This window comes from Arachis stenosperma, chromosome 5 (assembly GCF_014773155.1).
Source record: "Arachis stenosperma cultivar V10309 chromosome 5, arast.V10309.gnm1.PFL2, whole genome shotgun sequence".
Taxonomy (NCBI): Eukaryota; Viridiplantae; Streptophyta; class Magnoliopsida; order Fabales; family Fabaceae; genus Arachis; species Arachis stenosperma.
In genome coordinates this window covers 132154080-132169015 of record NC_080381.1, presented here as the reverse complement: position 1 = coordinate 132169015, position 14936 = coordinate 132154080, and the positions used below count along the sequence as shown (strand labels likewise).

The 14936-nt window shown below is 33.4% G+C and overlaps 1 protein-coding gene across 1 annotated transcript; it reads right to left on the bottom strand.

Annotated features, from left to right (window-relative positions):
• Positions 1-5869: 5869 nt before the first annotated feature.
• On the bottom strand, positions 5870-13742 carry LOC130982693 (uncharacterized). Its single transcript, XM_057906754.1, has 10 exons — positions 13499-13742; positions 12722-12798; positions 12387-12501; positions 11311-11347; positions 11107-11176; positions 8970-9074; positions 8365-8515; positions 8202-8284; positions 6370-6463; positions 5870-6132 (listed from the first exon to the last, which is right to left on the bottom strand). Exons 2-10 carry the CDS (start codon positions 12750-12752, stop codon positions 6045-6047), a joined length of 774 nt encoding a protein of 257 aa, XP_057762737.1. The 5' UTR covers positions 12753-12798; positions 13499-13742; the 3' UTR covers positions 5870-6044.
• Positions 13743-14936: the final 1194 nt, after the last annotated feature.

Below are 14936 nucleotides of genomic sequence, written 5' to 3'. Positions count from 1 at the left end.
TATAATAGTATATACTTTTCTTCTGAAATCTCTACCAGATCTAGCGCTAAACGTCGAGCCTAGTGTTTAGCCCCCATGAAGGAGAGAACCAGCGCCAGAACTTCTCTATCCATGGCGCTAAATGCCCAACCTGGCATTTAGAGCCAGCAGGGGAGCCAGAACCAGCAACGTGCACTCCTCTTAGGGTGCTTAATGTCCAAGCTGGCGTTAAACGCCAACAGCCAGTCCGAATCACACTCATTTGGGCCTCCAAGTGAAATTAGCACTCATTGGTTATATTTTATTTTTTTTTTGTATTTTTTAATAGAAAACAATATCTTTTAGGTTTAGACTTTATTATTCTATTTTCATTTCAAATTAGGTTAGTATTTAAAGGAAAAGATCACTTGTATTTTGGGATCTTCTTCCTTCTGCATGTTTTTAGAACCCTAGTTTCTCTGTAGGTCATGAGCAACTAAACCTCCTGGTTAAGGTTAGGAGCTCTGTTTATTTTTAAGGATTAAAACTATTATTTTTCTATTTTAATTAATGTTTGATTCAATTCTAAGGATTGTTTTCATTCTTAATCTTATGAACTTGGTGGAACGAGAGTATGACCCTTTTCTACATGAGTTCTTGTGATTCTCGAGAGAGTTATCTCGCTTGAACTACAACTAAAAACAAATTCCTCTTAAATCAATAATTGCATGAACTAATTTGGAGATGTGACATATAACCCTGTTAGTCTTGGATAATTAGATTTTTCATGGCGCTAAATTAATTTTCTAAACTTCACCCTCTAACAAGAATTGAGTGACCATAAGAGTGGCGGTTATTGAAGGTTAGAGGAGGCTAAATCACTAAGAGATTAGGGTTTAGACATTTAAATTTTTTCATAGAATGAATCATGCATTGTTAAAATAGTTGATAAGAAATTTTCATCCGGAATGATAAACATCTCCGAAGCCTTAATTGTTTTCTCATACTGTTTTCACACCAAACTTTTATTTACTTTTCTTTATTTGCTTATTTACTGTTTTATGTGAACTGATTCACCAAACCCCTTTCTGATTCACCTGACTAAGTCCAACTTGTCGGTTAAGCTTCAATCCGAGATTTACAGATGAAATTGTATTAGATGCACAAGCAAAAACCCTAGAGACCCAGTGACATGGTTCCAAATTCCAAAGAAGAGTGCAAGATCATCACCTTGATAAGTGATCAAGTGGCAAGTTCAAAGACACAAATTACTGAGAAGTAAGTTGAAAAAAAGACACTGGAGTAGAAAATTATAGAGACAGAGAGTACCAGAGAGGACGCTGAACACCCATTAAGGGAGCTAGGGAGGGCAATGAATGCCCAAGAAGACTCAAAGAACGCCCCCTTAAGGCACCCTGATAACCCCTTTTCGGTCACTCTTTATACACATCCTGCATTACCCAAGGCCCCCGAGTACAAAGCTAAACTACCATACCCTCCGAGACTTCAGAGACCCCTCACTCTTCCAGTGACACAAGAAAAGACTGGAGGAAGTATAAGTTTTGGTTGCTTATATTGACACAAGAAAAGACTTCAGAGACCCCTCACTCTTCTTGGTCCTATATTGTTTTGGTTGCTTGAGAACAAGCAATAATTTAAGTTTGGTGTTGTAATGCATGAGCATCTTATACCTTTTTTTCCCTCATTTTCTAGTTGTTTTTTATTATACTTTATTACATTTTATTATATTTTAGTGCAAAAATCCTCTTTGGATGATACATTGATTTGTTTTGGTGTTTTTATGATTTCAGGTGAAATTCAAGCGAATTTGGCAGAGTTTTGTGCAAAAGCAAAGGAAGAAAGTAGATGCTGTCAATCCTGACCGCCTTGCACTCCAATGAGCATAACTTGAGCTACAGAGGTCTAATTGCTATGGTTCTAATGAAGTTGAAAAGAAAACTTCTAGATCTTTCCAACGATATATAATAGTATATACTTTTTTTCTGAAATCAGTACCAAATCTGATGCTAAACGTCGAGCCAAGCATTTAGCACCCAAGAAGGACAGAACCTGCGCCAGAACTTCTCCCCTCAGGGCGCTAAACTCCCAACCTGGCATTTAGCGCTAGTAGAGGATCCAAAACCAGAAATTTGCACTCCCCTTAGGGCTTTTAACATCCAAACTGGCATTAAACGCCAGCAGCCAGTCCGAATCACACTCATTTGGGCCTCCAAGTGGATTTAGCACTCATTAATTGTATTTTATTTTCTTTTTGTATTTTTTAATCATAAACAATATGTTTTAGGCTTGGAATTTATTATTTTATTTCCATTTCAAATTAGGTTAGTATTTAAAGGAAAAGATCACTTGTATTTTGGGATCTACTTCCTTCCGAACGTTTTTAGAACCCTAGTTTCTCTATAGGTCATGAGCAACTAAACCTCCTGGTTAAGGTTAGGGGCTCTGTTTATTTCTATAGATTAGAACTATTATTATTCTATTTTAATTAATGTTTGATTCAATTCTAAAGATTGTTTTCGTTCTTAATCTTATGAACTGTGTAGAACGAGAGTATGACCCTTTTTTACATGAGTTCTTGTGATTCTCAAGAGAGTTATCTCGCTTGAACTATAGCTTGAAAATAAATTCCTCTTAAATCGCTAATTGCATGAACTAATTTGGATATGTGACATATAATCATGTTAGTCCTGGGTAATTAGGATTTTCGTGGCGCTAAACTAGTTTTCTGAACTTCACCCTTTAATCGGAATTGAGTGACCACGATAGTGGCAGTTAATGAAGGTTAGAGGAGGCTAAATCACTAAGAGATTAGGGTTTAGAAATTTAAAGTTTGCCATAGAATGAATCATGCATTGTTAAAATAGTTCATAAGAAATTTTAATTCGGAAAGATAAACATCTTCTAAGCCTTAACTGTTTTCTCATACTGTTTTCACACCAAACTTTTATTTGCTTTTCTTTATTTGCTTATTTACTATTTTATGTGAACTGATTCACTAAACCCTTTTTTGATTTGCCTGACTAAGTCCAACCTGACAACCATTACTTGCTCAGTCCAACAATCCTCGTGGAATCGACCTTCACTCACCTGAAATATTACTTAGATGACCCGGTGCACTTGCCGGTTAAGCTGTGCGAGTTCTCAATTCGCGTACCAGCTTGATAGTGATCTCTTAAATTTTTCGAATGGCATTCATGGTAAGCTACTCATAAACAAAGTCTTTTGGTTTAAGATTTAGCTTGTGAAGTCTAGAAATAGTAGCTACAGCATGCTTGCATGGCAAACCTAAGCAATCATAGTATGTGCATAAATAAAATCAATAATTTAGCAAACTACAATTTCAATCTATGTATAATGAATTTTAGTTACAAAATCTTAATTTTATACTTGTTAGTTGTCATGCATTACAAGGGCATGTTTTCTCCCTAAGGTTGACACCAACTTTTTGATTCCTCCTTTGAACCTCAAATATGACTTTATCATCATCACCTATCCATTCAGCATTCCATTTGTTACTTTCTGATTTAATAATCTCATCTAGCCTCTGTTGTTGAATTGGAGCTAACTTTCCAGTATATTTCATCAACTTCTTATGGAAGGCCATCTTTCTCGTAAGATAACACCTTAGGTCTTCACATATGGTCAGAATGGGCTTGCTTCGATAATCCACAATCTTCACATTCCATAACATTTGGGCTTATTGTTGTTGTAGACCTAACATTCTGTCCATCCATAACATTTGGTTGAGCTAAAATATATTATTTAGTCTTGCCCACATATCTCTTTGTTGCCTTCTTCTTCTGAGTACTAGGAGAGTGACCCCAGCCTCTTTTGTCTTGACATTCTTCTTTTTTGGAGTGACATTTCTCTTATTTGCAGTAACATTCGTCTTTTTTGAAGTCAAATCTTTCTTCTTTGTTGTTAATCTCTTTTTCTTTGGAGTCAAAATCTCATGGCTATTACTACTATTATCAGATTCAAACCTAGGTGGAGGAGACTTGTAAGCTTTATCTTCCGCACTCTTATAACCATCATCACTAGATGAGTTAGCATCTCTTTGTAGCAGCCTCTAACAACTCAAGATTATTTTCATCATAATCACAATAGATATACAGCTCATCAGTCTCCATGTTAGCTATTTTGTTATCACACATCTCATTAATCTCTTTGTCTCCTTTGAGAATATGGAGCCCAGACTCAATATCCTCAATGGGGTCTAGCCAGTACATCCCTTTGTAAGTTTGGTAACCTAAGCCCTTAAACATTTCTACTAAGTCTTTGAAATTCACAAAGTCTATATCCAACTTAGGAAACCTGTGAACCTTACCATCCATATAGTTGAGCACACCATCATTATCTCTTTCAAACTATCCTCCATGGTAAAACACAGGCACAATTTCATAAGCCATCTGTACCAAACGTAATAGTAAATTAAACTAAAGTCTAACAAAACCAATTTTTAATTAACGCATAATACCTCACTCAACGCTAATTAAAAATTGCTAACTTATTTTCATTACTTGATTTCTTCACTAAACCCTAAAACAAAAAATATTTGTAGCCTTAACAACCAGACAAGTCACTAATTCCAAATTGCATGCAATAAAGCTATGAAGGAGGACCACCTAGCAGGACCACACTCACAGGACCACAACCGAACATAGAAAAATGCTAGAAAACAAAGCAAAGAACCTACCTCGTGTTCCTCGAACATCCCATCACCACAATGTCACAATGACGTCAGCTCTTCGCCGTCAATACACTATCATGTCGCCATTCGCCCTCCGTCACGGTGTCCCTCGCTAGATAATTTTTGGCATGGAATAGAGTATTGACTTAGGATTTTCTGTAATTGTTAATGTGAAGAAGGGAGAAGAATGGAAGAGTCTTCCTATATAATGTCGTTGGTGTGAGACGCAACATTTTGGCCTCTTCAAAACTTTGGCATTTTGCTTACTATACCAGGGGTTGATTTGTCCCAAACAAATTATCCAATGACACATAGAAATGTTTTGTTACACATAGGAATGTTATCTAACACGTAGGATTGTCTCTGCCTCCTATTGATGGAGACTTTGACAGAATGGCCAAAATGTTTGACGAAAATGATGGATAAAAGTCGCGATGAGATTACGTTTTTATTAAGAGATGAAAAGGAATTTTTTGAAATTGTTAGAGGTCGGAGTAAGATTTCACTCTTTTTGTTATCACTTTATTTGCAAGTTGCGTAGTCCTCTCATTGCTATCAATACTTTTAAGGTTGAGTATGCTTATGAAGCTGTAAATGATATGCTTGGTTTGGATATATAAATTGCAAAAATAGTTATTTAAGGTTTCTTTATTTTGAAAATATATGGAAAAGAGCTCTGCACTAAAATGAAGCTACAATGATAAAATTGTTGCTAGTCTAACAATAAAAAATTTAACTCATAACAAATTAACATTCAATAATCAGATATCTAATTTGTATTCTACTAAGACTAAAATTTAATTCTTCTAATTGTTAATTATCCCAAAATAGCATTAAAATTTACTAACAATATTTTTCAGATTAGTTGTTAAACAAATGTAACAATTTGTCTCCCAACCTTTATATCCAATTGAGGGACCAAATTCATTAAAACATCTTTTCCACCATTTCAGCTTGCGCAATGACATTGATTTAACACAGTACATCAAGTCTTTGTTAACACCGTTAAATGGACAGCTTGATAACTAATGGAAGAAGTAACTTGATTCATAGTTTAAAACTGAAGAACTAACCTGATTCATTTAAAAATTGAAAAACCGATTCGATCATGAAATAACAACTGGAAAAAAAAAATTATCTTAAATAAAAATAAAAAGTAGATGAATAATATGAAGGAACAAAAAAATTTCCTCCACAGAATTAAATAAAAATTTCTCCATTAGAAAATCTTAAATAAGAATAAACTCAAACATCTAGAAACTCATCCAATACAAGGTCAAAGTCGACTTTTACATCATTCATGTCATTGGATCAGAGCTTACAATAGACCTAAGAGGGGAATAATTCTGCACATTTTGCTTCTTTCCCAATCGAATTAGGCAGCATTCCCCTCAAGGCCCAATTTCGTCGTTAGCCAAGAACACACCTCATCCATCTCTTCCGGAATTGTGTAGTGTCCAAGCCTGTCGTATTAGAACAAAATAAAATTAATACTGATCACAATATATGGAATTCGTGAAAACCATGACAGTGTTTCACACGGAATTTCTTTATTGGTGGCTACTTCTATGAAAACGTCATGTGAATATGGTGTTGTGAACCGTTAGATGGTTTAATATGTTTGATTGAACTATCTAACCGTTTACAATACCATTTTTACATGAAGATATCTTCATAGAAATAACCACATTTTTTATTACCCATTATAATCTTTAAAAGTTACATCCTGAAACCCAGTTGAACTTAAGCACTTCGAAGATTTTTCACCAAATTTATAGGGAACCACATCATCGCCTGAAAGGAGATAAATGTCAATGTAAGAAAAAAAAATCACGAGTTAGATCATATGCATAGTTGAAATGAGAACATCAATATTACTCAAAAGCAAAACGAAATTTACTAAGAGCAATCTATTTCTTTCTAGGTTTTAACAACTTGCTAGAATACCCCTATTGGCCATTCAATTGTGTTTCCAAGTCCGAATTTACAGACACACTAGAGCTTAGAGATGAGAGAATAGCAGCCTTTAGGAAGGAGATGAAAAATTACAAAAATGCCAAATATGAGAATTAGGTCTTTTACCTTCTGAGCCCATGCCCCCTCATTCTTCATTTTCTACTACTGTTTTTTTTACAATTATTTCTTTATGGCTTGTCCCCACAACACCCAATCCCAGTTTCCCCCTAACATGTTCTGGACATCTATAAAGCCCATATTACATTTCATTCTAAAACAGCTATAAAATAATAAATACAAGTACAAATGTTCATCTACATCGTATATGTTTATCGAAAGCAAAAAGTTTTGGAATTGAATTGAATTTAATTAAAATGAGCTAAATTATAAATCAATTATTGTGTTTGGATTATACATTAGTGAGAACCAAATTGATTTCAATTTTGAATTTTACATTTTTGTTCTTTATTCTCTAGTTATATTACATGAATAACCACCACTGCCAAAGACTGCCGGACCACCACCACCCCAGGTCCCAAGTCCCAACACGCTCTCTTTATACTAATATATTGCAACTAACTTTGCGAGTTTGGCAGGGTAATGTTGTATGCCCATTTTGTTAGAGGAGAGGGAGAAATGAGATTGTGTATAAGAGAGGAGGACAGTTAGCAGGATTCATCTTAGAAATTAAGCTGGAGCCTCTCAAATGCTACTTGTATGTTGTATCTTCCCTTTTTGGCATATGTCTTACTACATTCCCTAATAAATTTTCAGAGTTAAGAGTGATATCTCAATGATATCATTCAGCCCCTGTGCTTCTATTCCATCTATTTATATTCACTACTCTATTATTTGTTTTATCTTTTAGTTGAGCTACAACGGTACCATGATCTTACACAAGGAATTAGAATTCTTTTAGGCTGCCAAACACCGCCTCATGGTATGACACGAGGTTATCTTATCTCAAATTAAAATAAGTCAAAGATGAAATCATTCTAAGCACCCATGAGGAGTGATAAACTGACATCCACCATGTAGGATTTCTTACCACCCTCAAGTTGTTCTTCATAACTTTCACTTTATTAAAGTTTGTTTCATTAGTTGAATAATAGGATTTAGAGTGTCTGTTAATTTATATTTTCTCTATTAAATTTTCGTTTCAATTTTAAAATTGAAACAAGTAAATTTATTTAGATGTTTGTCTGTTTTATGCTTCCAACATCATTTAACTTCCATCCACTTTAAAACACACCTAGACATGAAATACAAATAGACTAGGAGACACAAACTTCCTTGGAGAAGAACACTGTTATAAAAGCAAGACAAAATGTCTCTACCTTGGAATAAATATTGCCTAGTTTTTTATCCATCCAAAATCTAGGGTCTACCTCTATATTTCTGTCTAAAGATACTTTCCAAACACAACCTTTAACCCTTAACTTCCACAAGTTGTGGATATTTTAGGAATTATGATCATCATACATAAATGGGATAAATTTGGAAACAAATTGTGATTAAAAAAAAGGTCTAACCTACTCAACTACTTTACATGGGAATAGAGATAAATGTGAATTACCTTGTCCATGACATAGCAAAACGGGAAAAGTTTGAGCGCGTCTTGTGGCTTCATCTACCCCTTGTAACTTGTTACTCAAGGTCCTACAGATGAACAAAAAATTAACATTTTTTTTTTTCAAATAACGTATAAACTTGGGTTGAGTAGAATCAAAATGCTAAACTTTGCACATGGAAGCCATCCACTTAAACCAACAGCTGCACATAAGTTGGCTGGGTAAGGACTGCCATTTCCGTATTTTCCAACAGTAAAGCAGGTTGCAGAGTAAAGGGCAGTAGCTGCTCCCATGCTAAAGCCTCCAACACCAAGCTTAACTGTCAAAATAGCACTCTAAATTAATACATAATGTTATGTTATCCTATTTTTTACAATATGCACTATAGAACCAATACAATTTGTAATTGATCTTATATCAGGCAAATATTAAATGATTAGTTGAGCAAATGTTGTAAATTAGTTATGTTGAAGTTTTCAACAGGGAAAGTATTATAGGTGCTTTTATGTATTCCCACAAAAGAGATTTTACAACTTGATTTCTGTATAATTCAAAGAAGCTGAACACTGATTTTTTTTTAACATAAAAAAATAAAATAAAAATTATTATTATTATAAAATGTATGCAAAAATGTCAACTGATTTTTTCAGTCAATAGCTTTCTTTTTTTTGGGTCAAAAAAGATGAAGCAACATGTCATAAAAACATGGCAAACAAATATTTCTCCAAAGCTTAAGAAAGATAAAGGACTAAAAACTTGAAAGAGAAACCTACTGTCTGCAGGTTCTGTAGACAACAAATTTGCAACATGCGTAGCTGAAGCATCCAAACCTTCCAAATCATCAGGAGCATCTTCTGAAAGGTCGCCCACATCAAACCCTACATAAATGGATTTTAAAGTTAAGAATTTTATCAAGATCAACATTTGTTTATGCCATAGTATCCGTCTATCATCGACTGTATTTCAACCACTATTGGTTTATTAATTGTAAGTAAGAAGCTAACATCTATTATCGACAAGTGCAAATATTGTGCAAGATCTATGGGTAGCTACAGTGTGGATAAACACGTAAAAAACAAAAGTAAGAATTTATTTTATGTTTCGATATAATTACAAACACGATCTTTCAAAATTTAGCTTCCTGGATGTGACTTTCATACATATGAACGTACAACGGAAAAATAATAAATCACTTGCCAAAAAATATCTTTGGATAAAAATATACATTTCCTACATAATATTTTTTTGCAAAAAATCTTAATTTATTGTTTATTCATTAATTACATTTAATAATAACTCATCAAAATGTAGTTTCAACTTTCAAGAGAAAGTGAGAGTATGAAATGTCCTTTCTGCTAGTTATATAAAAATTGAAAGGGTCCGTGGCATTTTTTGCAGTGTAAAGATAGATTTGCAAATGTGCATAGTTCCTAGTATTTTGGGATAACTTATTAATCTTCTAGTTCATTCTACCTATTTATTGGGAAAATAAAGTACTATTTTAGTCTTTAACATTTGGGTTAGAGCAACTCCAATGGGATCAATTTTGGGTATCACTTTTGACCTGTACACTAAATGAACTGATATAAAATTGAAACTTGCATTGGATACCATTTTTGAAATGATACTGGTATCAGTAAAGAGATATCGTATCACTTTAAAGAAAGAAGAGTGAAATGCTGCCACCTGTTTAAACCCATTAAATGAACACAATGGTGTTACTGTAACGTTGTAACATTGTTTTATTGTATCATTGTAACAAAGACTCAATCAAAATTTACTCAAATAAATCAGATGCATTCAGTTGTATTATGTATTTTATTACTCTATTTTTTATTATCTTATCAATTTGATAGAAAAATAGATCAAATCAGTTTCACGTAAGTTCTTATCAATTTTACTCTATTTTTTATTATGCTTAATTAGGTAATATTTTAAAATTTATTTTTATTAGTGTGTAATTTCTTTAAATATGGTATATAATTATTAATTTTGTAATTTTAATTTTTTATTTTAGTTAAATTTTCACAATTTAATTAAATTTATTTGAAATAATTAAAAATACGTTAAAGTTTAAATAATTAAATTGAAGTGAAACCATACATTGGAGTGACAAATTTACATTAAGTTTCAAATCAAGTCTTATGATAATGGTTCCCACAAATACTTATGTGGCATCTTGTGAGACCCAAAATAAAATGAAATTAATACTAATTTCATCCCTAACGTTTGAAACGTCCTATTTTTATCCCAAATGTCGTATTTCGTCCTATTTTAATCCTCTCGTCAAAATTTAAAAAAATTCTTCCAAAAATACCCTTCTTCCATTATAATTTTCTTCTAGATAGAGATAAAAAAGAAGAAAAAGAGAAATAAAAAGATAATAAGAGGAAAAAGGGCATTTTTGGAAGAAAAAGTTATAATTTTGACGTGAAGAAAAATAAAAAAATAGAACAAAATAAAATGTTAGGGATGAAATTAGGACTTCACTGAAATATTAGGAACTAAGAGAATATTTTACCCAAAAAATAAAGAAAAGGAAATTGGACTATTTATATTTTATATTTATTTTTGTTATGCGTTTAGAGAAGCACAAAATACAAGTATAACAAATCTTAAAAGAACTCTTTAATGAAAAGCGGTGCTCTTTGTTTTCAACCATAAAAGCAAAATCAAACATAATCTATAATACGTAAACCTTAGAAGCATAGAAGTATGAGAAAGTCTAGGTGACTACTAGTTTTTTAGCCAAAATGTAGCCAACAACCTCATTTTCAGTCTCCCTCCTTCACAAAATGGAGAGCATACTTGGTTACAGACTTACAGTTTCATTGTTTTAACCTTTTGTTGGCTACATGTTAGCTACAAACCTGTTGGTCATGTAGCACGAAACAAAAAATAAAAACTTACATGCAGTAGAAGGAAAGCCACCAAATATAGATATTGGCTGAGTAGGAGCAGTGGGACATATCCATTTAATCTGCATCATATAATTAAGTAACATGAACTTTTGATGTAAATACCATAGATCTTACAGCTTCCTAGAATATGGAACTAGGAAATAAGCATTTGATTCTGAATAACAATCCAAATTCCAAAGGTCAATGTCCTTACATTCGGAAGAGGAAGAGTCTCTAATAGCTGAGACCAACTGCAAAAGAAGAAAATGATTATCAAACTAGTGCGTTATTGTGGCACTAATTGCTATTCCTACTGTTTTTCTCCGTCCCTTGTCAGATTTAGGTTTCACTATTTTGGATCTTGTTTTGAGTTCAATCAGAAAGTACAGAAGTAACCTCAAGTTGGACATTATTATTATTAGTAACTTAAATAGTTAATTTACTAGTTCTGAAAGATATTAATTTTGAGCGAGCCACATAAACTCTGTTGACTTGAAACCTCTAGGTGGCAGATTAAGCTCATGCATAGGTTCAATATCATAATATATTTCGGATATTAGGTTGAATTCCTTATTAGAGAGGGATATAAAGGTAGCTAGTTACCTTCAACTGCTGCTAATAAAGTTCGCACAAATTGGACCAAGTAAAACTGAACAACTAACAACTATGAATACCTAAATAAATAATTTTTTTGGATAACTTATTGTAGGGAAACTAAAAATTGTCAAATGCTCATGATGACTTTTGGGAAAAAAGTTTGTTCTTACGATAGTTATTCAAAATACTGTGAAGGTTGAACATGCATAATGAACAGAGGAATGAAACAGTTTGAATAAATACAAATGTACTACCAAAGTTCCATGCACTCAACCAGGCCTGGAATTTCTGAAGTCTTCTAACTTGACAAGTCTAGATATCTAAACTCAAGATCATAAAAAACGACCAAAGAAGGAAACAGATTCAAATTTGCTGAAGAAAGTGACACAGGATACAGAGGTCAGACATTTAAACAAGCTTCAGACGTCAATAGTCAGAAAGGGAAATTTAAAACAATCAAACTGCTATTCTACTAATATATTACGAGAGTGAGAAAATGGAACTAACACAAGAAAATTCAATATCTATATTTTCAGCATAATTATTAGATTAAGACAGGTTTTGAAATACTTTTACAAACCCATCCAACAAATCCAAAGTAAGAATGCACTAATACAGTCTGAGTCAAGAGGTAGATGATAATTACAATTTAAACATGTAAAAAAAAAAAAAGCAATATAAGTGACATTTCACCTGGAGCCGTTATCGCCAAGGCCATGCAACCACACTATAGTTGCTTGGTGTTTACCTTTAGGCCTGACAACATAGGTTCTACCAAACTCGAATGCTCTTCTAGTAGATCTAGCACCTGAAATAAACCCATAAAGAGTAAACTGAAGATAACAGCAAAAAGAAAGTAAAATGCGATCAGTACCCTCCTACAACTCCATAGCTGTTAAAACTTAAAAGCCAATCATCCAGCCAATGAAGAGTCAGATAGCGAGATGAAAACTCCCTAATAGATAAATTAAACCCAAAAATGGTAGGCATAATCCAGCTAGAGGTGCTGACTGCTTAAAAGAACTTACCGGAACCAACTGACGATGCAGCAAAGCTCATTTTAGTGGTTAGCCTTTAAATATAACACCTAAAATCAGTCTTAGAGCTGCAACACACAAAGGATTGACAATTTAGAATTACAGTTAACACTTAAGTGGACCAGAATATTAGCGATGTCATATGCCTAGAGTTAATGAACATGAAAGGTATCCAGGAACACATTTAAAGATCTATAATACCTTACTTAATGGTTATAGGGTTTGAACCCGTGTCATCATTACATTAATCAGGTAACAATAGAACTGACAATTTACATTGATCACTTTCCAAGAAAAAATAATAGAGTAAAAGCGCCCCTCCACAATTCCAAAACCCCTAATCAGTCCCTAACCATCCAGGTAAGCGGCCGCTTAGACTGGTAACAGAAGGCTGTTTAAAGCGATTACTTGGATGCTTAAGAACCGATTAGGGGTTTTCGAATTGTGGATTGGAGATTTGTGATTCGAGCAAGAGGTCAGGACCGCAAAGAGTATTTACTCAAAATAATATTAGGCTATCAAATCACAACTTGAAAGTCAGAATATTTCAAAATAATACTCATTACATTGCATCATCACCTCAGGACCCAGCGAACCTAAACCCAAGATGAAATTGTCAAGTCAATTCGAAATTTGGAACAGAAGAAAAGTTCAAAATCCTGGCTCTCGTTCCTTAAATCAAAATTTCTTGAGCAACCATAACGCAATCAATCAGAACCAAATCAACAAACAAGAAGGTTACACATGTAACAGGGGGGAAGAACTCACCAACAGGGTTTATATGGGGAAGGAGCAACACAAATCCTCGTCGCCGGAAGGGAGAATAAAGTGGAAGGGCGGTGGAGAGAGAATGAGACCGCCGCAAAATAGAGAGACGGAATGACGTGACAGTTAGACGGAAGGTTGGATTGAGAGAAGAGCAATGAATGGTGAGAGGTAGGAGAAGCTCCCAGCGTTTCAAAAAAAAAAAGGAAAAGGGGACTAGCGTGTGAAGCACATTCTAGGGTGTTCCATAGTCTCTAAAATGAGAAAATTGATAAAACGATAAAAGTAAAGGGTTAACTACTCACCGTTTTTTATTTGATGGGTTGTAGTTTAGGCGCAAATTAATTTTATGGTGAAAACTCATGTCGGTTTCACATAAAGTTGATAGTTGAGAATCGTTAGATGAAAATTTAGTTAAATCAGTTAAATTATCTAACGACTCTCAATTATTGAGTTTCCACCTAATTTTATTATGGAGAGTGAGTTTGTGTTGGATAGCATTATGGAGAGGAGGAGTGCTTTACCTGCCTGTGGTCGAATCACATAGAAATTGGACTGTGTGAAAGGTAAGGCTAAATCGGACCGTGCGAGTAGTGGGTGCAGCACGGACCATCCGAGTTGTGAAAGTCCAAATCACGTGTCGCATGCAAGTGGCTCCCCAGTGACGGTGTCCCTTTAACCCCACAACTCGCCTTCATTGCATGCGTATCCTCACTTTCCCTTCCGAGCTTCCTTTCCCACCCAGGAAACAGATATCCATCTTCTTCCTTCCTGAAAGCTTGCTACTTCATCTATTTAAAGGGAAAAAAAATTAAAATGTCTAAGAAATCAAAATCAAAAAATGTTGATCGTTCGAAACTTCACATTGTAAAATATCTCAACTATTTTGATTATGTAAGTTTATTTGTTAAATTTTTTTTATATTTTAGAATTATGATTATTATTTTTGAAATTTAGTTAACTTTATTGTTGTTAGAAGTTGAACTGAGAATGACTGAGTCTATAATTTTATTGATAGAAATTTAGAAATAAATGTTTAAAAAAGGTATAAATGTAGTTGATTTTTGTTTAAAATTATTTATAATATAATAGATTATAAATAAAACATACCCTTTTAGAAATTTTTGGAGTAATATTAGAAGTTATAATTAAGTAGTTATAGTTAATTGTAGAAATTTAGTAATATAGATTTAAATAATAGTTAGAAATATATATGTTTAAATGTAGTTATTCTTGTTTAGACTTTTTTGTAAATATAATAGATTAGAAATAAAAAAATAGTTTTTTCGAATTTTTTGTAATAATATTAGAAATTATAGTTAAGTGGTTAACTGTTATAATTAAATTTAAAAATTTAGGAATATATATTTAAATGATAGTTAGATAAGTGTGTATGTAACACCCTAACTACCAAAGCTCACGATTCCGGCTGCGCGACTCT

Bases quoted from the DNA above. Each gene is read 5' to 3' on its own strand.
- LOC130982693 (XM_057906754.1), bottom strand. From the start codon at position 12,752: ATGAGCTTTGCTGCATCGTCAGTTGGTTCCG. The intron at 8,285-8,364 runs GTTTAGCATTTT...GTTCATCTGTAG, and splicing joins GGATGGCTTCCATGTGCAAA to GACCTTGAGTAACAAGTTAC. The intron at 6,464-8,201 runs GTAATTCACATT...ATCTCCTTTCAG, and splicing joins TTTGCTATGTCATGGACAAG to GCGATGATGTGGTTCCCTAT.